The sequence below is a fragment of the Artibeus jamaicensis genome, unplaced genomic scaffold, assembly GCF_021234435.1.
Source record: "Artibeus jamaicensis isolate MK-2021 breed Jamaican fruit bat unplaced genomic scaffold, CSHL_Jam_final contig_1015, whole genome shotgun sequence".
Classification (NCBI taxonomy): domain Eukaryota; kingdom Metazoa; phylum Chordata; class Mammalia; order Chiroptera; family Phyllostomidae; genus Artibeus; species Artibeus jamaicensis.
Window position 1 is genome coordinate 7878915 of NW_026521194.1, and position 22822 is coordinate 7901736.

The 22822-nt window shown below is 60.6% G+C and overlaps 2 protein-coding genes across 3 annotated transcripts; one reads left to right on the forward strand and one right to left on the reverse strand.

The window, feature by feature from the left end:
• Positions 1 to 271: 271 nt before the first annotated feature.
• On the reverse strand, positions 272 to 2978 carry INHA (inhibin subunit alpha). The gene is made up of 2 exons (XM_037143410.2): positions 2645 to 2978; positions 272 to 1288 (listed from the first exon to the last, which is right to left on the reverse strand). The coding sequence occupies exons 1-2, from the start codon at positions 2913 to 2915 to the stop codon at positions 459 to 461; spliced, it is 1101 nt and encodes a 366-aa protein (XP_036999305.2). The 5' UTR covers positions 2916 to 2978; the 3' UTR covers positions 272 to 458.
• A 713-nt stretch (positions 2979 to 3691) lies between these two features.
• OBSL1 (obscurin like cytoskeletal adaptor 1) lies at positions 3692 to 22561 on the forward strand. Of its 2 annotated transcripts, XM_053667052.1 has the most exons (21): positions 3692 to 5030; positions 6311 to 6580; positions 6664 to 6915; positions 7080 to 7382; positions 7552 to 7848; positions 8913 to 9185; positions 10223 to 10495; positions 11056 to 11328; positions 14026 to 14298; positions 15055 to 15330; positions 15419 to 15706; positions 15877 to 16152; positions 16763 to 17032; positions 17180 to 17452; positions 18428 to 18694; positions 19596 to 19708; positions 20250 to 20406; positions 20561 to 20722; positions 21081 to 21185; positions 21494 to 21763; positions 22438 to 22561. In XM_053667052.1, the coding sequence occupies exons 1-21, from the start codon at positions 4019 to 4021 to the stop codon at positions 22443 to 22445; spliced, it is 5691 nt and encodes a 1896-aa protein (XP_053523027.1). In that variant the 5' UTR covers positions 3692 to 4018; the 3' UTR covers positions 22446 to 22561. The 2 variants fall into 2 exon arrangements, with proteins under 2 accessions (XP_053523027.1, XP_053523046.1); XM_053667071.1 differs by lacking the exon at positions 22438 to 22561 and having other exon boundaries at positions 21480 to 21628.
• The last annotated feature ends 261 nt before the right edge of the window (positions 22562 to 22822 follow it).

Sequence of the window (22822 nt, forward strand, 5' to 3'; positions counted from 1 at the left end):
TGCTTTCAGGTGTGGCGGGGCAGACAACCGGACGGACGTGTCAGGTCCAGCCGACACGAGGACCAGTTCGGTCTCCAGAGTGGCTGTCAGGAGCTTCAGCCACCTATTTGTCATCCCCAGCTTCCCACCAGACATGCATCCAAATCCAGCTCCTTAATCAGATCTCCAAGGTCAGGTGAAACTAAGTGACCTGAGATCTCACAATCCCATACTGCCAGGGCTCAGACCTTCCCTTGGCACCTGGATGGAAGGTACCATAGAAGCCAGAGAATGCAATGACCAGGTTGTTTATTGTCACGTTACCCAGGGGGCAGGGTAGGATAGGGAAGGGAGCTCTCAGGCAGAGAAGTGGAGGGAGGAGAGAAGTGGAAAACATCTATTTTCCAAATTCTGCTCCCCCCAGGTGATGGCGGAGGTGGGGTGGGGTGGGTGGGGGCTTCACCACCAGCAGGACGCCCTCAGACACAAACACAGTGCTGCGTGAGCAGGTTGGGCACTGTCTCATTCTTGAAAGAGTAGCCCCCATCAGAGGTGGTGCGGACACGCAGGGGCCTCATGGTCCCTAGGAAAGCAGCACAGCAGGGCTGGGCCCCTGGCACCAGAGAAAGGGGCCGAACAGGGGTCGGGGGAGGTCCAGAAACCGGCGGAGAAGGGTCTGGCTGGGTGGGCAGCCCGCAGCCACCGTGGCAGTAGTGGAAGATGAAACTGGGAGGGTGTACGATCCACCGATCCCAGCCCAGCTCCTGGAAGGAGATGTTGAGGGCTGCTCTGTGGCAGTGCGCATGCGCAGTGGGTTCCTCTGGCGGCCTCTGCAGCAGGCGCAGGGCAGCGGGAGACCAAGACCAGGGCAGCGGGGGAGTCGAACGTCGGGCTCTTTCCCCTCCACTTGGTGGCTTGGTCCGTGTGTGAGCCACCAAGAAGGGCGTGGTCTCAGGCCGGGCTGAGCAGGAACAGAGAGGACAGCGCAGCAGGAGCACCAGGACAGGGTGGGTCAGCAGGGGGAGTGCGGAGGCGGCCAGGTGCAGCACAGCCCAGCGAGGGGGCGCCTCGCCCAATGACACGGGCACAGTCACGGGACCCCCAGACGACAGGACCAGCAGGCCTAGCAGGGGCCCAGAACTATTGGAGGCTGCTGTGTCCTGCCTGTCCAGTCCCGTGTGGAACCACAACTGGGCCGAAGTCACCTGGCGGCTGCGTGTGTGCTGGGACGGCCGGAACAGATAGGTGAAAAGGCCCTCCTCGGCCTCCTGGCGCTCTCTCGCAGCTGGCTGGCCCTCACAGCTGGAACCTGCAGGGGACAGAGGGTGGAAGAGGGCAGCTCTGACTGACGAACCTGGGACCCTCCTCCTGGACAGGAGGGAAGGGGCTGCTGTTCAAGAGTCTGCTGAGCTGGCCGCTGAATGCTCTGCCAGACCCAGGGACTGTCCGCAGTCTTGGGGGAACAGACAGAGGCTCCCCATTTGTTATTTCATCGTGAAAGGATTTTAAAACACAAGGTATTGCCAACCTCTCTCTCCAGTCACTTTACCACTTAATTAATATTCCCATCGGCAATGAGAAAGGCTTACCTACCCCTTTACCTACACCAACCCTTGGAATTGTTACTTAGACTTAAAAGGGCAGCGGTGTGAGGGTGTGAGAGGACAATTGAATGGTGTGTACACAAGCATTTGTTACATTGCTCTTCACATCTTTTTACCTGTCAGAAATGTTATAAGATAAATTCCTTAAAATAAGTCCACTTCATAAAGGTGAGTTAACACCAAAAATGAGGGAGAGGAAGAGCAGGAAGAGAAGAAAGTATATAGCTGAGAATAAAAGACAGCACTTTCTAAGAAAGCACAGTTGGCATCCTCACCCTGACTGTAGCACAGGCTACACTGAACAAGCAGGAACCAGCACTGGTTGAGAAAATGGCTCATCTCATTATGAATCTCATAGTTGACCCATTTTGCAGATAAAGAAACAGGATTAGAAAGGTAAAGTAGCTTTTAACTACTAAGTGACCAGGCTAGGATTCTGCCTGATCCCATATTTTTACTTTTAAAGCCAGACTTTTACTCACTGTGCTGCCTGGGGTCCTCTCTAGAAGAAAGGTGGGCCAGATTACAAGAAAGTCCACCCAGAGGAGACCCTTGCACATTGAGTTAGAGGAACATGGGGAGGTGAGAAGGGAACTCAAGAGACAGAGAACTGAGTATCCCAGAAAATTTCCCAACCAATCCTTCTCCTGCGTGCCTGACGTCTTCCCAAGTCTCAGCTACTTAGGGCTAAAGAAACAAGGTTTGGAGCGTGGAGCAGAGGCAGAGACAGGGAAAAAAGCAGCACAAAGGGGTCCATACCCACATATCTCTGTCTGTGGAGACCCTGGGCCTCCCCGGCAAAAACCCTCCTATTGCCCCCCAAGCAGCTGTGCAGTGCACTCTGATGCGCCACCTCCCTGGGTCCGGAGAGGCAGGCATTGTTGCCCATCTTCCGGATGAGGAGACAGAGGCTCAGGGAGGTTTAGTGACTGGCCCATTGTTGCAAAGCCAGTTGAGTGGCAGGTCTGGGATTCAAACTGAGACCTGCCTGCCTTCCAGGCCCAGATCCCACGCTATGTACCACATCGCTTCTCACAGTCGCCGTTCCTCACCCTCATTACCTGTAGCTGGGAAAAGGATGGCCTGCGAGACATCCTCCTCCTCAGCCTCAGAGCCCCTCTGCATGACGCCCCCCACGGCATGTCTTCGGGGCAGCCGCCTGACTCCAGGATCCCCACCTTCATCGGTCATTGCTGGGGGCCCCAAGGCATCCAGGAACAGGGCCCTCACCTTGGCCAGGACAAGTTCCCGGTCCAGCTCTGGCCCACGGCAGCCTTGGCCCCATTGTGGGGACACCAGCACAAGGAGCAGCAGTGGCAGCTGGGGCAACATAGCTCACCCACCCCTACCAGAGGTAAGCCCACACCCTGCCCTGTGCCCCTTTGTCAGGGTCTGCCCCGGCCTCCCCACTGTCCCCTCCCCATCCCACCGCCCGCCCTCTTCCGCCCTTCTCACCCTAGACTTCCCCAGGCCTTCCCACGCCCTGCAGTCTGAGTTGCCCCTGCTGATGGCACTGAGACCTCATCTCTGACGCAGATGTCTGTGGCCCTGAGCCTTATCTCCCACTCCCGCTAGGAATGCGGGCAAGGTGCTGGGGAGGGTTTTCACCCCAAGTGACCTGACCCAGGCCTACAAGCCCTTCCCCTGGCGCGTGCGCGAGCGCGCACGCACGCGCGCGCACACACCGTGACTCACACCCCAGACCCAGCTGAGAAGTGACATCAGGTGGGACAGGGGGCTGAGAACTGGGGTCTGCCAGCTCCTAAAAGTGTTCTTTGTCAGGGAGACAATGCACCAGCCCCTGAGACCTCCCAGAGCCCCTTTCAAACAAGCAGCTGCCGACCAATCACTGGAGGACAGGCTGAGGCTGGAGCTAGAACTGGGGCTGGTGTGGGGGGCAGGTGGTCCCGCCTGCTCTAAACTTAGCCTAGAGGAGCCAGTCTGGGCTCTTATCCTCCAGCTGTGTCATCAGAGAATATTTTTGGGATTGGCAGCTGCAGGCGCCTCTGCCACTCAGGCCCGAGCCTGGCGGGTGGCTGGGGACCTGGCAGCTGGAGGTGGGAAGGAGGAGGGGAAGAGGCCCGGGCTGTGGGAGGGGGCTGGGGAGAGAGGCTTTTCTGGAGCAGGAAGCCAGGCTGCCGGCTGGGGAGGCTGCCGGGCCCCTCGCTGTGAAGGCAAACAGGAAGGACTGCCCCCGGGTCTCTGGGCTCCGGCCCGGGAATCGCCGCCACCTCAGAGCTGCAGGTCCGGGCCGAGGACGAGGAGGCAGGCGGGGGCAGGCGGCTCGGGGAGAGCTCCACAGTCCCCGCGCCGGACCCCAGGCGCACCCCGCCTCCCAGGTTCCCGCCGTAGCTCCGGGCGTCTGAGCGTCCACCGCCCGCCCGTCCTCCGCCCGCCCGTCCTCCGAGCGCTGCAGGTCGTCTGCGGCCGCCGCGATGAAGGCGAGCGCGGGCGGTCAGGGAAGCCCCCCGTGCTTTCTGCGCTTCCCGCGGCCCGTGCGGGTGGTGAGTGGCGCCGAGGCCGAGCTCAAGTGCGTGGTCCTGGGGGAGCCGCCACCCACTGTCGTGTGGGAGAAGGGCGGGCAGCGGCTGGCGGCCTCGGAGCGCTTTAGCTTCCCCACCGACGGCGCTGAGCACGGCCTGCTGCTGACTGGCGCGCTGCCCACCGACGCGGGGGTCTACGTGTGTCGCGCCCGCAACTCGGCCGGGGAGGCCTACGCGGCGGCCGCGATCACCGTACTCGAGCCGCCGGCCCCCGAGCCCGATCCCCAGCCCACCGAGCCCTCGCTGCTGCCGCCCGGGACCGGGGAGGGCGCCCCGGTGTTCCTAACGGGACCCCGGTCGCAATGGGTGCTTCGGGGGACAGACGTGGTGCTGGCGTGCCAGGTGGCGGGCCTCCCGGAGCCCACGCTATACTGGGAAAAGGACGGGATGGCCCTGGACGAAGTATGGGACAGCAGTCACTTCGTGCTGGAGCCTGGCGGCGCGGAGGGGACCGGGGGCGCCAGCCTGGAGCTCCGCATCCAGGAGGCGAGGCTGCGGGATTCGGGCGTCTATGTTTGCCACGCCCGCAACGCGCACGGCCACGCGCAGGTCGGCGCGCTGCTCCAGGTGCACCAGCCCCCAGAGGGTCCGCCCGAGGACTCCGACGAGGCCCCCAAACCCGTGGTGGAGCCACTCAAGTGCGCGCCCAAGACCTTCTGGGTGAACGAGGGCAAGCACGCCAAGTTCCGCTGCTACGTGGTGGGCAAGCCGGAGCCTGAGATCGAATGGCACTGGGAGGGCCGCCCGCTGCTGCCCGACCGTCGCCGCCTCATGTATCGCGACCGCGACGGCGGCTTCGTGCTCAAAGTGCTCTATTGCCAGGCCAAGGACCAGGGACTCTACGTGTGCGCCGCGCGCAACTCCGCAGGCCAGACGCTCAGCGCCGTGCAGCTACACGTCAAAGGTATGGCGGCGCCCCTCCCAGCCCCTCGGATTCCGACCACCCACCCCTTCGTGCCCAGCGCGGCCCTCAAGCCTGGGCCGGGGGGCAGGGCGCTGAGTATGGAAATCCTGTTTCCTGCCGGCCTCCCACCGCCTTAGGGATGCGAATTTAGTAAGTCTCCATGGTACCCAGGAACTTAGCAAACTCAGGTGATTCTGAAGCAGATGGTGGAAAAACCTCCCTTTCATTTGCAAACTGAGAGGGGTCTAGAATTCTTCTGGTCCACTGGCTTTTCAACCTCTGTTATTTTACTTCTCCCCCTGCCCCCCACCATGGAAATCCCATTTAGGGCCCATTGAGAAATTCCTAGCTCACACCAAAGGCAAATGTGGGAGAAAACTGCCCTGCACTTTTTGAGCATCCTTGCATTCGACCGCCTTCCCCAGGTCTGCAAGAGGAGGAAGGCAAAGGAGAGGAAATTAGTATTGCAAAGTTGAGTCACCAGCAATGTCTAGTACATGCTCAGAAAACAGGGGAACAGCCCTGTCTCACACTGGAAGTTAAAGCTCTCCATGTTAGGAATTCGTCACAACTTGCAGGATTTTACCTTTACCGGTTATTTCCCAACTTTTTCCCCCCACAGAAGAAAAAAACTGGCAAATTTCTGAGCCTGGCCTGGCATGCATTGAGGCATGTGGCACCTGTGCCGAAGTGGCAGCCTCATGGGTACACCACCACATGCCGGCCAGGGGGGCTAAACTCTATGAATACAAAATGCCCGGCAGGAAGGCAGAGCTTCCCAGAGCTACAGGACATAATCGCTTCTCCAGCATCCTCACCCAGGTGAAGCCACCGGCTGGTTGCCAGCATCATGCTTTCTTTTTGCAAAATGCAGTTTTGAAAATACTTAAAGTACTTTGAAAAGGAAATTTAACTCAGACCCTGGCAGAATTTGTGTCGTGCTCCTGAGGGGTCCCAAGTGACAGTTTGAAAATCACTGATGTGGTCCAAGCCCTTCCGTCCCCTTCCCCCACTTTACAGGTAAGAAAACTAAACTAAGAGGCCCAGGATCACTAAAATGGCCTTGCTCAAGGTGATGGGGCCAGTGTCAGGGTCAGATGAGAATTTAGGCCATCTGATTTCCCTTCAGGAGCTTTTCCTGTGAGTCCACAATGCCTGCCAGCTCCAGGAGAAAAGCAAACGGCGTGGCCAATGTGGGGTTTGGCTGCGGGTGATGGAAGGAGTCCCTCTCCCCTTCTGGCCCTCTCCAGAGCCTTCTCTGGTCTCTCTCCTCTCCACAGAGCCCCGCCTCCGCTTTTCCAGGCCCCTGCAGGATGTGGAGGGCCATGAGCATGGGATCGCTGTGCTGGAGTGCAAAGTACCCAACTCCCGCATTCCCACGGCCTGGTTCCGCGAGGACCAGCGGCTGCTGCCCTGCCGCAAATACGAACAGATCGAGGAGGGCACCATCAGGCGCCTCATCATTCACAGGCTGAAGGCGGATGACGATGGTGTCTACCTGTGCGAGATGCGGGGCCGGGTGCGCACTGTGGCCAGTGTGACAGTCAAAGGTCGGCTGGCCAGCGGGAGGAGGCCGAGGCTGAGAGGGACAGGTGCCCTGACCTCGGGCTAATGGGCTCTGTCCGCATCTCAGGGCCCATCCTGAAGCGGCTGCCCCGGAAGCTGGACGTTCTGGAGGGCGAGAACGCGGTGCTGCTGGTGGAGACGCGAGAGGCTGGGGTCGAGGGGCGCTGGAGCCGCGATGGGGAGGACCTACCGACCACCTGCCAGAGCAGCTCCGGCCACATGCATGCCCTGGTCCTTCCGGGCGTCACTCGAGAGGATGCTGGCGAGGTCACCTTTAGCCTGGGCAACTCCCGTACCACTACTCTTCTCAGAGTCAAATGTGAGGGCGCAAAGGCCTTTGTTCAGGCTCCTGAAGGGCTGGACAGGGGGCCAGAGCAGGAGGGAGACCAGACGCTAGTGTCTGGGTTGGCAAAATGGACCTGCAGTGAGAGGGTGGTGGGCAGCTGGAGCAGGGCCCCAGTGCAAACCCTACCTTCGTCTCAGGCATCAAGCACAATCCCCCGGGACCCCCAGTATTGGCAGAGATGTTGAAGGGCCGCAAGAACATGGTCTTGCTGACCTGGAAGCCTCCCGAGCCAGTTCCCGAGACCCCCTTCGTCTACCGGCTGGAGCGGCAGAAGGTGGGCTCGGGGGACTGGGTCCAGTGCTTCAGCATGGAGAACGCCGGGGCCGTGGAGGTGTCGGGCGACTGCGTGCCCTCCGAGGGTGACTACCGCTTCCGCATCTGCACAGTCAGCGAGCACGGCCGCAGTCCCCACGTTGTGTTCCACGGGTCGGCGCGCCTCGGTGAGTGGGCCCTGCCAGACCCGGCCTGTCAGCAGCGCCACCGCCCCCCGTCACACCCTCTCCTTCCTTCTGCACTCTCGGTCCCTGGCTTCTTAAATGTCCTTCGCCTGCAAACCTCTGCCCTCCGTCACTTTCTAGTTCTGATGGCTGCACTCTTTTCCCTTCTCAGTGCCCACAGCTCGCGTGGTGGCAGGTCTGAGGGACGTGCAGGTGTTCGACGGGGAGGATGCCGTCTTCTCCCTTATTCTCTCCACCGTCATCCAGGGCACCTGGTTCCTTAACGGCGTAGAACTCCAGAGCCCTGAGCCGGAGGGCCAGGTGGAGCCCGGGGCTCTGCGGTACCGCGTGGAGCACAACGGCCTGCAGCACCTACTCACCCTGCGCGCCGTCACGCGCCAGGACAGTGGGGCCCTCATCGGCTTCAGCTGCCCGGGCGTGCAGGACTCGGCTGCCCTCACCATCCAAGGTTGGTGCTGGTGGACCACCAGGGTGGGCAGACAGGGCCAGGACACAAGTCCTGTCGGCACCATGAAGCAGACGCTGATCCCACTTCTCACACCTGGGTCGTGAGAGTAAGGATCGCCCATGGTGGGCCGAGCTGGAGGAGCCTGGTCCAGCAGGCAGGCTGCAAACCACGTGCCACGTACAGGGGACGCCTTGCTGATTCATCGGCATCGTGTCGAGGTTCTCTGGGGTGCTTCGTGGTTTACAGAATTCTGTCGCATTTGTCATCTCACGGACACAGGCCCTAGCTCCTGGGCCCCTAGCTTCCTGCCCTGTGATCCTTCCTATGTGTCAGGCACAGTCCTTACCACTTTACATGTATTAATTAACACAAGGCTTTCAACAGCCCTAGGATGTAGGTTCTTGTGTCAACCCATTCTGCAGATTAGGAAACTGAGGCACAGAGAGGTTGAGTGACTGGGCCAAAGAAAGTCACAAAGCTAATGAGCGGTGGAGCTGGACCACGAACCCAGCAGTCTGGCTCCAGAGTCACGCTCTGCCGCCTGTGGAGATGGGGAAGGAGAGGGACCAAGGTGTCCTGGGACCGCAGCTGGCGGGGGTCTGCAAGTTCAGGGAGCTTGCTGGCATTTGCCGTCCCACCATTGCCGGAGATGGTAAGGCCAGTCGAGGATTCCTCAGCCCCCACACACAGGGCACTGAGGGGGTCAGCTGCCAGCATCCCAGGAGGAGGGCAAAGTGAGGATTAACTGGCAGCCAAAGCAGCATTTCCAAAACGCAACCAGGGGTCACCCCCATCAGAGTCACCTGGAGAGCTGGGTCGTCACACAGCTTCCCCAGTCCCTGTACGCCTAGGGACAAGGTGACAGAATCTGCACTTGCACGGGCGCCCTAGGAATCCTTGTGCACACTGAAACCACTGCTCTTAAGAATTAGTGTGTAAGCCCAAACCTGTTTTTTTAAAACTCCGAATGTGTGAACAGCAGTTGTCTGGCCTGTTGGTCCCACACCCTCGAGTGAGCACAGGCGGGGCTGGGGGGCTGGGTGCGAGCGAGTTTCTTCTTATAGAGAGCCCGGTGCACATCCTGAGCCCCCAGGGCAAGGTGTCGTTGACCTTCACCACCTTGGAGCGGGTGGTGCTGACCTGTGAGCTCTCCCGGATGGACTTCCCGGCCAGCTGGTTCAAGGATGGGCAGAAGGTGGAGGAGAGCGAGTCGCTGGTGGTGAGGACAGACGGACAGAAACACTGCCTGATCCTGCCTGCTGCTGAAGTCCGGGACAGCGGCGAGTTTGAGTGCAGAGCAGAAGGGGTTTCGGCCTCCTTCAGTGTCACCGTCCGAGGTCAGGAACCATGGCGGCCTGGGTTCATCCAGCTGAGGTGGCCTGTCTGGGGGGTGGGGTCCCTTCCAGGGAGGTGCCGGTGGGCCAGGGGATGTGTTTCAGATCACTCTGCACTCGCTCCTTAATCTTCCCATGAGCAAACACACCGGCCCGCTGTGTGCCCTCTGCTGCGTGAGGGTGTGGGGAGCTATGTTCAGCCAAGGAGAGTGGGAGCTAACGTGTACTGGACGTCTACTAGCCAGCTACTCCGCTGGGTTCTTCAAGTACACACTTTGGTTTAATCCGCACAACTAGATGAAGGGCAATGTATCACCAGTTCACAGATGAAGAAACAGGCTCAGAGAGGTTATGCGGCACGCCCGTTACCACACAGCTAGCAAACACGAGCTGGGTTTACACGCAGGACTACCTGCTCCTCTGTCTCGGGCTGCAGGGTCAAAGGGAAGTGTTAAGTGCAGTGGTCCAGTGGTTCTCAGGCGCTGGTTTGAGTCCTGGCTGCCTCAGAACTGCTGCAGGGGCCTGTCACAAGTGCAGCGTAGGCCCAGGCCCCCAACTGCCGGAGCCAGAACACGCAGGACAGAGCCTCCCGCTCTGGGAGGGCGGCTTGGGACCCACTCAGCCAGCTCCCCTCACTCTAAGTGGAAACCCAGTGCCAAGTCCATTGCCAGGAGGTCCTCTAGCCCTTGCCTGGATGCGCCCGGTGACAGGGAGCTCACTGCCCGCGGGAGCAGCTGTCCCACTGTGGCACCGCTAGGTCATTCCCACCTCCCGGCCCTGCCGTAGCCTGTGACACTGATCTCCTCTCAGCCCAGACAGTGCCTCTCTGTGCCTCCCTCCTTCCATGTCCCCTCCCAGTGGCCTGCAACCCTCTGTGGACTCCCAGAGCGTCCTTCTGTCACGTGATCTGTCATGCCTCACGTCATCACCCCAGCATCCCCCACAAGCATGGCCTCGACCTTCCCAGTGTTTTTCAGCACAGACTCAGAACATTTCCCGTGTTGGGGGGGACCCTGTGACCCTGACTCTGCTCCCCCCAGACCCCCCCGTGCGCATCCTGGACCCCCGAGAGCACGTGTTTGTACACGCCATCACCTCCGAGTGCGTCACGCTGGCCTGCAAGGTGGACCGAGAGGACGCCCCCGTGCAGTGGTACAAGGACGGGCAGGAGGTGGAGGAGAGCGACACCACGGTCCTGGAGAACGAAGGACCCCATCGCCGCCTGGTGCTGCCTGCAGCCCTGCCCTCTGACGGGGGCGAGTTCCAGTGCGTCGCCGGAGAGGAGCACGCCCGCTTCACCGTTACCGTCACAGGTGGGGGCCCGTGGGACGGGGGAGGGGCTCCCTGCGCTGGCCTCCCTCTTCCTGCTGATCACACACTGACCCACAGCCTGTACCCGGAGGGCCAGTCATTGCAGCAAGTGCATTGTCAGAAACACGCTGGTCACAGGGAAGCCCTGCCCTCTCTGTTCTCCTGAAAACCCCTGCTGAGGCAGTGGCACCGTAGGGCAGTTTAAGGCGGGTGCTGAGGGGTCAGAAGATCTGAGGCCTTTGGGAAACCCCAGCTCCATCTGGGCACCCCACCCCCCTCTTCCCCGGTCCCACCCTTCGTACTGTCCCAACCAGAGAATGTGGAATGTTTTATGGCTGGGGCTGTGGCCGTGCCCTTGATGTGCTTGGGGAGTGGTTTTGTCTGCAGCTGGGAGCAGCTTGTCTGAGTGGCTGAGACACAAGATGCTACTACCTGAGGGAGGGCCCGGTTCCATGCATGGTACACTTTCCAGGAGTGGGGACCAGGCCTGGGTCAGGCGGGGTGGCAGGGCCCATCGCCCTAGCCCCTGACGCCTGGCCACGCGGTTCCCCCCATCCTCCAGACGTCACCACGTGGATTGTGCACCCTAGCAGCAAGGTGTACGTGGCCGCCGTGCGCCTGGAGCGTGTGGTGCTGACCTGTGAGCTGTGCCGGCCCTGGGCCGAGGTGCGCTGGACCAAGGATGGGGAAGAGGTGGTGGAGAGCCCAGCAGTGCTCCTGCAGAAGGAAGACACCATCCGCCGCCTGGTGCTGCCTGCGGTCCAGCGGGAGGACTCTGGCGAGTACTTGTGTGAAATCGATGATGAGTCAGCTTCCTTCACCGTCACCGTCACAGGTGTGGGCCTCCCCCAGCCGCCCGGGGTCACCAGAGGACAGTCTTGAGCCCTTGGAGGAGCTGGTCACATAGCCCATAACTAGCACACTGCTGGGGGCGGGGGCATGGTTACGGATGCCTGTATCAGACCTCTGTGCCTGGGTGAGCTGGCTCCCCTGCCAGGCGCCCAAGGCCAGGAGTAGCTACGATCCAAAGTCTCATTTATGGAGCACTTTCTTTGTGCCGGGTGGGGCCACATGTGTGGGTAACTGCTGCGCAGAGCAGAACCATCCCCTGTTCTCAAGAGCTGCAGTCTAGCTGGGGCAGCACCCATTAACCAAGGGTCGCAGATGGGTAGTCCCCAGGGCCCCACGCAGCCCACAGGTGTGTTTTGTTTGGCCTGCAGAGTCTTACCAAACTCAGGACAGTTCAGATAACAATCCCGCATTATGCGTCCTCTTGAAGACGCCGAAGACCCGGCAGCTCTGGTCCCACTTCCCCCCATGGCGACAGACAGCTGGCGCTGAGTAGCAGCTGCCCTCGTGTGGGACCCACATTCCTGTCCCACCCTCCTGCTTCTCCCCAGATTACTTCAGCCACGGGCCTTACATACACAGCCCCTGTGGGCATTTGAGTTGGCGACCCCTGTGTTAAGTCAACAAATATGGAAATAAATGTACAGTGACACGTGGGGACAAGTGCTGTGAAGGATGAGCGCCAGGGCTCAAGAGATAAGAGCAGGAGAGTCATGGAGAAAGTCACCATGCTTCCCCGGGCTGGACTTTACATACTCAGTCGCTGAAAGGCAGACCCTGTAGAGGGTCTTAGAGTGTGGTTGTCCAGGGTCACGATAGGATGCAGGGAGAGCACAAGGCCAGGGGCTGTTAACCAGGTGGGCAGCAGGAAGCGCCTTCAAAACAGATACTTAGAGCAGGGCCAAGTTCGCTAAGTGGGAATGGGTTGGTGGAGTTTGAGCTGCAGGTGGGGGAGAATGTTGAAGGTGGGAAGGCACAGGACGACTGTGGAAGCAGTCCTAGTTCAGTGTCGGGAGATTCAGGGCCGCGGCCAGTCCTGGTGTGGGGGCCAGTCCTGGTGTGGGGGCGTGGAGGTGCTGGGGGGTGGGGCCTAGGCACCGCTGGCTGCACTGCAGGGACTGTCTGCTGCTGCCAGTCTTGTCGCCCCTCCCCTGCCCTGTCCTAGGAATAATGCCTCATCCTAGGCTGGGCTGCTTAGGGCCCCCCACTCCCTGGCCCCAAATAGTGCAGCTTGGCACAAACACAAAGCCTTTCTGTGCGTCTGTCTCGTAGTGAGTCCCTTCAAGCTCTCCGGCTCCACACCCTGGCCAGATACAATGGCCTCAGCCACACACGTGCCAGCCCACGTTTGGCCTGCACGCGAGAAACCAGATTCTTCACAGGGAAGTTTGCACACCACCACCCCAGCTGTGGACCTTGGAGAATCGAGTCTGGTGCCAAGCCGAGGTCCCACAGCTGTGCAGGCACCCCAACCCCATCATCCCACCTGATCCTCACCCCACAGCCTCATACACCCCACAGGCAGTCACACTGAAATCAGCCGACCTTGCTGGGTCCCAGGGAACCAGCCTGAATTCTCTAGACTCATAACAAGCCCAGTTTGGAAGGTGGTTGGCAGAGGAAGAGGGCTGAGTGTGCTGGTGGGCACCTCTGCCCATGCTGGTGACCCTGCACAAACTGAGACCAGGAAACCAGCAATTCTCCAGCCCAGCCACAAGGGGGCCGAATGCTAAAGGAGCACCACAATGTTTCAGACAAGGTTCTGGGAGACCCCCAGGGTACCCGGGAATGAGGGCAAGCCCTGGCTCGGGGCACTGTCACCTCCAATGGTGACAGATTTCTTCCTACAGAGTAGTAACTGCCATTGAGCAGCTGGAGATGAACTCCCAGAATCAGCAATTAGCGTCCCTGGGGAACTCAGACAGGTGTTGGTAACTCATACACAGATGCAGAGCTCCTGTAGCTCCTGAGCTTCTGTGAGCTGTGCTCAGCTCAGAAGCCCCACCACTGCCCGAAAAGCCTGAGCCTCCCTTCTACAGGTGGCATCCTGCCCTCTCCGCCCTAGAGTAGGCGGAGCCAGCTGTGACCTTCAGGAAGTGGCTTGATCACTCTCCACCTCAGTTTCCTCATCTAGAAATTGGGCATAAAACAAAGCCTCCCCCAGGGGTGACTGTGAGGGCTCAACGTGTGAAGTGCAGGGGGCGGGTCCTGGAACCTGAGAAAGTGGTACATGAGTATCTGCCATTATGGATCCACGATCCCTTATCCATAATTCCAAAATTGAAAAGTCAAAACCAAAAGGTGTTTTGTAAGTTAGGCATTCGACATCATTTCAGTAAAACCTGAGCTCAAACACGGTGAAGCTATTTGTACTCCTTAATGATTCTGCGTGGAGTGAATACACCTATATGTTACCCTGAGGAAATGTTAATGTGATGGATGACTCGGGGGCCCCGTGGGGGTGGGGGGGCGGGTATGTGACATGATAAATGCACCGATCTGAGCATGCTGGAATCTCACACCCGTGGCTGCAGGGACTTGAGAGAATGGTTTGTGGGCCTACGATTCCTTATTATCCTCATTGCTCTTCTTAATGCGGGTGACAGGGACTTTGCGCTGCCAAATGGCTCCAGGCAGGCTGGCAGTGAGCTCATAACAGCCTGCGGTTGCCCCCACTCTGCAGAGCCCCCGGTGCGCATCATTTACCCCCGGGACGAGGTGACCTTGATCGCCGTGAGCCTGGAGTGTGTGGTGCTCACGTGTGAGCTGTCACGGGAGGATGCCCTGGTGCGCTGGTACAAGGATGGGCTCGAAGTGGAGGAGAGCGAGTCCCTGGTGCTGGAGAGCGACGGGCCCTGCCGCCGCTTGGTGCTGCCGGCTGCCCAGCCCGCGGATGGGGGCGAGTTTGTGTGCGACGCCGGAGACGACTCCGCCTTCTTCACCGTCACTGTCACAGGTGAGCGGTCCCTGGGGCGCCCTGGAGAGCTAGAAAGGCAGGAGGCTGAGGGACAGACACCCGAATCTCCCACTTTCTGCATCTTGGGGGCTCCCCTCCTGCCCACACAGCGCTCCCCCTCTCCACCCTCCTCTCCTCCTCCAATCTCCTTGTTCTCAGCCATCAGAGAGCTCTGGGTGTTCCAAATCAGGTCAGGACAGGGACCAGGACCCTGGTAAAGAGAGTCTAGCAGTCAGATGTACTCATTCATTCATCTATTCAACTAGTATTTATCAGGCAGCTACTCTGCCCAGCACTGTTCCAGATGCTAATGGGTACAGTAATGAACCAGTAAGTGTGAGCATTCTAGTGAGAGTGGACAGACAACAAGTAAATAAAACGGATGGTTTTTCAGGTGGTATAAGTGCATCAAAGGGAAAGCGGGGAAGGGGATAGAAAGTGGGGGAGGGGTAGGAGGGTATCCATTAGGGTCAGACAGATCTGGGCCTCTTTCTGTCCGTGTAACCTTGGACGAGTCACTTCCCTCCAAAGAGGCCCTCATCTGTAAAGGGAAGCGAGCAGCTGTACCCCTGTAGAGATGCCAGGAGCGGCGGAGGAAAGAGCTGCTGTGTGTTTAGCACCGCAGCACCTGGCGCACCATAGGGGCCACGGATTGTAGCTGGTCCCTTTCCCAGGAGCCGCACAGTGAAGGGAGAGGGCTGAGGAAGTAGCAGGTGAGGCTGAGCCTGCCTGCACCCCTCTCTGTTCACCCACCAGCCCCTCCAGAGAGGATTGTGCGCCCGGCAGCCCGCTCCCTGGACCTGCAGTTTGGGGCTCCAGGGCGTGTGGAGCTGCGCTGTGAGGTGGCCCCTGCTGGGTCCCAGGTGCGCTGGTACAAGGACGGGCTGGAGGTGGACGCATCGGATGCCCTGCAGCTGGGCGCCGAGGGGCCCACTCGCACCCTGACCCTGCCCCACGCCCAGCCCAAGGATGCTGGGGAGTACGTGTGTGAGACCCGTGATGAAGCTGTCACCTTCAACGTCAGCCTGGCTGGTGGGTGCTCCGGGCCAGCCCAGGTGGGGGAGGTAGAAGCAAGCCCAAGCTGATGTCCTCTCTCTCTCTCTCTCTCTTTCCCCCCCAGAACCCCCAGTGCAGTTCCTTGCCCCAGAGGCAGCCCCCGCCCCGGTCTGTGTGGCACCTGGAGAGCCGGTGATGCTGAGCTGCGAACTGTCCCGGGCGGGGGCCCAGGTCTTCTGGAGCCACGACGGGAGGCCGGTGCAGGAGGGTGAGGGTCTGGAGCTCTGTGCTGAGGGCCCCCGCCGCACCCTCTGCATCCAGGCTGCGGAGCCGACCCACGCAGGCCTCTACACCTGTCAGTCCGGGGAGGCCCCGGGAGCCCCCAGCCTCAGCTTCACTGTCCAGGTAGCAGGTGAGTGCAGCCTGGGCAGGAAGCCTGAGAGCTGCTCCCCGAGCTTCCCCACCTCGACAGCACGCCTTAGTCCCTCCTTGTCCCACCCCTCTCAGAACCTTGCCTCCCACTGCCCTCCACATAGCCCTTGAGCCACTTCCTCCCAGTGACCCACAGCTCTGTCCCCACAGAGCCCCCCGTGAGGGTGGTGGCCCCCGAGGCGGCCCAGACCAGGGTTCGTGGTACCCCAGGCAGGGACCTAGAGCTGGTGGTGCACCTCTCTGGGCCTGGGGGTGCTGTGCGCTGGTACAAGGACGGGGAGCGCCTGGCGAGCCAGGGGCGGATGCAGCTGGAGCAGGCCGGGGCAAGGCAGGCGCTGCGGGTGCGGGGGGCGCAGAGCGGAGACGCTGGGGAGTACCTGTGCGACGCCCCCCAGGACAGCCGCGTCTTCCTCGTCAGTGTGGAAGGTAACAGCGCACCCCTCGCACCCTGTGGGCCCTGGGCCCCCAAAGTCCATACCCCCCCACCATTCCGGGACTCCTTCGTCCCTCACCCCCACCTCGCTGCCTCTAGCTACAACTAGTTCATGCACAGCTGTTGCTTGGATAGGGGTTCAGGGGCCCCTTGTCCAGAAACCCTCAAATAAGGAGAGGCATCGCCCAGTGGTTAAAAGCAGGGGCTCCGGAGTGACCCCCCAGGTTCCGGTCTGGATTCTGCATCCCAGAGTTGTGTGACCCCAGCAAGGTGCTTAACTTCTGAGTCCTCGAACACCTCTGAGGTGGGGAGGACATTGCTGGTTTTATCGGGCTGTTGTGACGGTTAAAGGAGATCGGGGGGATCCATACATAGTAAGTGATTTATCATTGTTAGGGAGTCAGGTGGGGCACCAGGTGGGATGAGGAGGAGTGGGCCAAGAGAGGCGGGGAGTTGGCATCTAGTCCTCTGTGGCTGGCACACAGTAGGCTCCGGAAAGGCCTGTTAAATAACTGGGCGTGAGGCCTCTACCTGCTGGTGGGGATGAAAAGGAGGGAGGGGCAGAGACCCAGCCCACCTCACTGCCCGATCTCCCCCCACCAGAACCACCGCTGGCGAAGCTGGTCTCGGAGCTGATGCCACTCACCGTCCACGAGGGTGACGATGCCACATTCCGGTGTGAAGTCTCTCCTCCAGACGCCGATGTCACCTGGCTGCGCAATGGAACCGTGATCGTTCCAGGGCCCAGGCTGGAGATGGCTCAGAATGGGTCCAGCCGTACACTGACTGTTCGAGGATGCCAGCTCGAGGACGAGGGAACCGTGACTGCCCAGGCAGGGGGCACAGCCACAAGCGCCCGGCTCCACGTTCGAGGTTTGATCCCAGGGGACGCAGTGGTCTTGTTCCCTGTACCTGTTCTCCCGGCCTTGCCCCTGTGCCCAGGGACCAACCAGTGAGGTGGAGCAGGGGGTCCGCTTCCGGGCCCTCCAGGCTCCATGGCCCCCTCCCGCTCCTCCCCAGAACCGGAGCTGCTGTTCCTTCGGCGGCTGCAGGATGTGCGGGTGGAGGAAGGCCAGGACGTGTGCCTGGAAGTGGAGACGGGCCGAGTGGGCACAGCAGGGGCCGTGCGCTGGGTTCGAGGTGGGGAGCCCCTGCCCTCCGACTCCCGCCTGTCTGTGGCCCAGGAGGGCCACGTCCACCGCCTCTTCATCCATGGTGTCGTCCTGGCTGATCAAGGCACCTATGGCTGCGAGAGCCACCACGATCGTACCCTGGCCAGGCTCAGCGTGAGGCGTGAGTGTCCTGTCCTCTCCTAACACGCAGCCCTCCCGTGGCACAGCCTTTCCTGGCTGGCCCAGGGCCCTCGGCCCCCCCAAAGTGCCCCTTGCCGCTGAGGCCAGTCAGCCCTGGCTGACCCAGGAATGTGACCCGAAGTGGCCTTCCCAAAGCAAAACTTTTCTTTTTTAATGTTTTCTGTTTACCTTAGAAGTCTGTGTGGATGTTGCCTTTCATTTTAAATGTCCGCATTGGCATAAACATAAATACTACCTTCTAAAAGACTTGTGGCGTTTCTTCGTTAGACTGATGTCCCATTTCAGGAGCAGGGGTGCCTGGCAGTAGCACCCCCGCGCCCCAGGCTGGAGCCTTCTGTTCCCCGAGTGGCCTCATGCAAATCACTTAACCTCCCTGGGCCCAGTCTTCCTGAAACTGTGGCTGGCCCCTACCTCAAGGGTCTTTGGAGATACTACATGAGGTAACATGAAAAGTGTCCACACAGAGCTCGGTAGGTGGTTCTCACTGTGATACTTACTTTCTTTGAATTTATTTCATTCATTTAGCCACAATAAACCCATGTTGCAATGCTCTTTGCCTTGTGTAATTGGGGAAACTAAGGCTTAGGGAGGTTAAGCAGTTTGTCAAAGGCCTCGCAGCGCACAAACCATGTGGCAGAGCTAGGGCCTGATGTCGGCATGTCTGACTCCCGTTCTGTGCTCCTTCCGGGTGAGGGTCACGGCACCCCACCCAGACTCCTCACTTCTACCGCACCCCACCTCCTTTGTGTGTCCCCTCTCCTAACCCCAATAAGCTCGTCTCGCCCCATGTCCAGTAGGCCGTGCTCCCTTCTCCCGCACCCTGGTTCTGAACTTCATTCACTAGGTTGGGTGCCAGGGGTGGGGCGGGCAGAGCCAAGGGGTGTGTGAGCCCCCCTAAAGCCATGCCTGGAGCCGGAGCTCTCATCCTCCCTCTCTCCCTGTCTCTCCCCACCAGCGAGGCAGCTAAGGGTGCTGAGGCCTCTGGAGGATGTGGCCATCGTTGAGGGGGGCAGTGCTGCCTTCCAGCTGGAGCTGTCCCAGGAGGGTGTGACCGGGGAATGGGCCCGGGGTGGAGTCCGGCTGCACCCGGGCCCCCAGTGCCACATCCACACCGAGGGCCACACTCACCGCCTGGTACTCGGTGGCTTGGGCCTGGCCGACTCCGGCTGCATCTCCTTCACCACGGACTCCCTGCGCTGTGCAGCCAGACTCACTGTGAGAGGTGCGGCCTTCGGGCCACCACCTGCTTGCCGACCTCCTGGGTGTGACTCCACTGACCCCCCTCCCTGTGTGGCCCCCACTGACCATGCCTGTTCCAGTGTGCCTCTCACCGACCTCTCTGCTAGAGTGTGACTGCCCTGACCCTTGGGCCCTGAGCAGCCCGTGACTGCCCCGCCTGAGTGTGGCGCCTCACCGGCATGATGCAGCGTGGCTACACAGCCTCCTTCCCCCCGTGAACCACCGACTGTGCCACTGTGAGCATGGCCGCGTGAGTGTGGGCCCTCTTGTCTGCCTGCCTGACCATGGCCCCGCTGACCACACCCGCCTGCTATGCCCCTGTTGCCTGCCTGAGTGGCCTTCTGACCACTCAAGTCCCAGTGGTCCACTGTCTGTGCCTGAGGATGAGTCCACTAGCAGCTCTGCTGAGTGTCCCCATCATTGCTTCCAGCCCGGTGTGTTCCCCACTGGCCACACCTGTTTTAAGGTCCCCCTTGCTCCTCTGAAGCCATTCTGTCTCCCCTGATGCAAGGTCTCCTGTTCATCCAGCCAAATGTGGCCCCCACTGACCATCCCTGTCTATGGGGGACCCCACTGGTATTTTGCTCTGGTTCCCCCTGCCACTCCCCTCTAGCACCAGCATGTCCTACACTGGCCACCTTCGAGCGTTGCTGCCAGCTGGCCACTCTTGTCCCGTTGACCCCTGTACCCTCACTGATCAGCATCCCCATGGAGCATTTGTCCCAGCACATCCCCCACTCACCAGTGACCTCCACACTGATGGCCTGGCCTAAGTGTGTCTACCATTGACCCTTGTGCCCATGAGTGTTTTTGTCCCCAGGGGCCAGGTCCCCATCCTGCCCTCACCCGGGCTCCCTCTACGATCTTCCTCTTCCCACTCCCAGAGGCCCCAGTGACCATTGTGCAGGTGCCACAGGACCTAGAGGTGACTGAGGGCGACACAGCTACATTCGAGTGCGAGCTTTCCCAGGCCTTGGCTGATGTTACCTGGGAGAAGGTCAGAGCCCAGCCCCACCCACCTCAGCATCCTAACGACAGTGATAGCGCCCCAAACACACTAGAATACTGAGTGGATGTGCCTAGCACCGTGCTCAGATTTGCTCTACGTTTAATCCTTTAATCTTTACAACAAACAACCCTTTGAGGTAGGTCTCGTTATCTTCATGTTACCTACAAGGAGACTGGGGCTCTGTGGGGTGAAGTATTGCCCAGGGGAAGACAAAAGGGGCAGAGCCCATACTTGAATCCAGATTTCCCTAATTCCCAAATCCACGCATATGGCCAGTGTGATTGGTACATGACCCTGGGCTTCCCATGCCTATGAAGCCCCTTCTCAGCCCTATCGGGTTCAAAGGGTGACATCTTCCCAGTGAGGCTCTTAGCGCAGTACTCAGGCGCAGATCGGCTCCATCCCAGCCTGGGGGACACAGACAGGTTTACACGCCCCCCGAAACTGCTTGGCAACAACAGGGGGCGCCACCGCCTCCTAGGTCTGCGGCGGCCGGCTCACCACGACCCTCTGCCACTCCCACACCTAGGACGGGCGCCCGCTCAGCCCAAGTCCTCGGCTCAGGCTCCAAGCCCTCGGTACGCGGCGACTTCTCCAGCTGCGGCGCTGCGGCCCCTCGGACGCGGGGACCTACAGCTGCGCGGTGGGGACCGCTCGCGCCGGCCCTGTCCGCCTAACCGTGCACGGTGGGTACGGGGTGCTGCTGGGGCCGGACTAACTAATGCAGGCTTGGGGGCTGCAGATCAGCCCTTCCCTGGGACTGGCTCCGCGGCTTGGGAGAGGGGCGGGACGGGAGGCCCCTCTGCCCCGCCCCGCCTCACGCCCTCGGCTCCGCCCCAGAGCGGGTGGTCTCTGTGCTCTCCGAGCTCCAGTCGGTGAGAGCCCGCGAGGGCGACGGCGCCACGTTCGAGTGCACGGTATCGGAGGTCGAGACGACCGGCAGCTGGAAGCTCGGAGGCCGCCCACTGAGGCCCGGAGGCCGAGTCCGAATCCGACAGGAAGGTCCGGCCGACTTCCCACTGGTTCTGGCCCCTCGCTGCCGCGTCCCGCGTTCCCACAGACCCCGCCCCACTACCATAAGTCGCACCCCCAGCCCGAATGGGCCCAGCCCCCGGGCCAAAGAGCTGTCTCGCTGTCTCTCTGCAGCCCCCAGCTCTCAGCCCTCTGTCCTGGCCGGCTCCACTTCCCCCTCGGCACCCCAATCCGCCCATTTGATTCCACCACCACCCCGCCCCCGCCCTCGCCCTAGCGCAAATTTCTCACGTCCGAATCGACCAGGGGACCTACTCCGGCCCCACCCTCATCCCCAATCTCGCCCTAGAGGCGGCTCCAGCCTCGCTAGCGCCCCCTTCATCCTCAGGGAAGAAACACATTCTGGTGCTGAGTGAGCTGCGCGCGGAGGATGCGGGTGAGGTCCGTTTCCAGGCGGGACCCGCCCAGTCCGCTGCTGAGCTGGAGGTGGAGGGTAAGCAACTGCGGCGAGGGCTGCCTGGAGTGGGCGTCACCTTCCTTGGGGCAGGCAGGTTGGTGGCTTGTCCTAGGAAAGCTCCTTCCTCGAGGGGCTCTCCTGGGGCGGGTCACAGAGGGGAGTGCGTTTCCTGGGGAGGAGGAGACCTTGGGTTGAGGCTACAGAGTAATGGGCCTGTGGCATAGAGACCTGAGACCAGGAGTTGAGGTCGAAGGGGGAGGGAAGATGCGCTTCTCCTCCGGGCGGGGTAGGGGGTCCTGCGTCTTCTCTTCCTATTAACTTAAAACCTAGGCCTCCACCCCCAGCACTGCCTCTCCAGATGTGCCGCCGCCCGCCTCGAGAAAAGACGGTTCTAGCGGGCCGCCGGGCGGTGCTGGAGGTGACAGTGTCCCGCTCCGGGGGCCACGTGTGCTGGTTGCGGGAGGGGATCGAGCTGTGTCCCGGAGACAAGTACGAGCTGCGCAGCCATGGCCCCACCCACAGCCTGGTCATCCATGACGTGCGACCTGAGGACCAGGGCACCTATTGCTGCCAGGCCGGTGAAGACAGCGCCCGCACGCGGCTGCTGGTAGAGGGTGAGTGGAGCCGACTAGGGCAGGTGGGCTGGCCAAGCAGAAGTGGTCTGAGACACACCTACCCAGGTTTTTCAGGACTTGGGATAGCAAGATGGTTCTGGAGTGTCTTGAAGGTAGGAGGTGGGAGGGCCAGAGATCTCACCCAGGCGAGGAGAGGAGGGAGCTGTGTTCTCAGCCGGAACCACTTGGTTCAGGGCAGCTGCTCCCACTTTTCTACGCCCCTTCCTGTCCGGAGTTCTCACTCCCTCCTGTCCCTGGACTGTTTGTGTCACCTGAACACCCCATTTGTACCCAAGTTCCTGTCCTTCCCAGTGCTTCTGCTTCGCGCCCACCACCTGTCTCTCACCCCCTCCCCGCTCTCTGCTGGCTTCTGCCCACCTCAGGGAGTTGAACATCAGCCTGGGCAGAAGACTTCTGAGCTAGGCCCGTTTCTTTTCTTTCCCACGTAGGACATGCCCCGCCCTCCACCCCGATCCCTGCATTCCTTTTAGATGCCTCGCCTGACCCTAAGCAGCCCCCACTTCCCTGCCCCAAAGACAACCTCAGCAGAGGCCCAGCAAGGGTGGGGCAGAGGGTGAGGGCCCCGCTCTTCCTGTGTGGGTGCCCAGCCTCTGCCAGGGAGGAAGGCGGTACCCACTCTCTCCCCAGCCCCACTCGGAGTCATTCCTCTGCAGGTAGCTAGAAGGACCGAACCAGGCCAGGCGGGTGCCCTCGGACAGCTTGGAAGGCGCATGCCCTTATGCCGGGCAGGGGTGGGGAGGCAGGGGAACCAGAGGTGATGGGAAACAATAAAAGTGATGCAGCCCCTTTTCCTGGCTCTCTGTGTGACATAGGAGGGCAGAACTGGCCTGAGGTCCCTGCATAGTGAGTGACACAGGGAAGCAAGAACTATAGTGCTTCTAATTTGGCCCATGGACATGCTAGCCACCAAAGACTACCACTCCTGGTAGAAGCCACAGTTTGGCACATTTATAAAAGATGTAAAACAGGGTGGGGTAGAGGGAGACAGAAGCATGAGGTGTCCAAGGTGGCATGACAGACACCAGACATGCATCGTGC

Excerpts from the sequence above, each read along its gene's own strand:
- INHA (XM_037143410.2), bottom strand. The coding sequence starts at position 2,915 with ATGTTGCCCCAGCTGCCACTGCTGCTCCTTGTGCTGGTGTCCCCACAA. Across the intron at positions 1,289-2,644 it reads CATCCTTTTCCCAGCTACAG|GTTCCAGCTGTGAGGGCCAG; the intron begins GTAATGAGGGTG and ends TGTCCCCTGCAG.
- OBSL1 (XM_053667052.1), top strand. The coding sequence starts at position 4,019 with ATGAAGGCGAGCGCGGGCGGTCAGGGAAGCCCCCCGTGCTTTCTGCGC. Across the intron at positions 7,383-7,551 it reads CCACGGGTCGGCGCGCCTCG|TGCCCACAGCTCGCGTGGTG; the intron begins GTGAGTGGGCCC and ends TTCCCTTCTCAG. Across the intron at positions 15,331-15,418 it reads CTTCAACGTCAGCCTGGCTG|AACCCCCAGTGCAGTTCCTT; the intron begins GTGGGTGCTCCG and ends TTTCCCCCCCAG.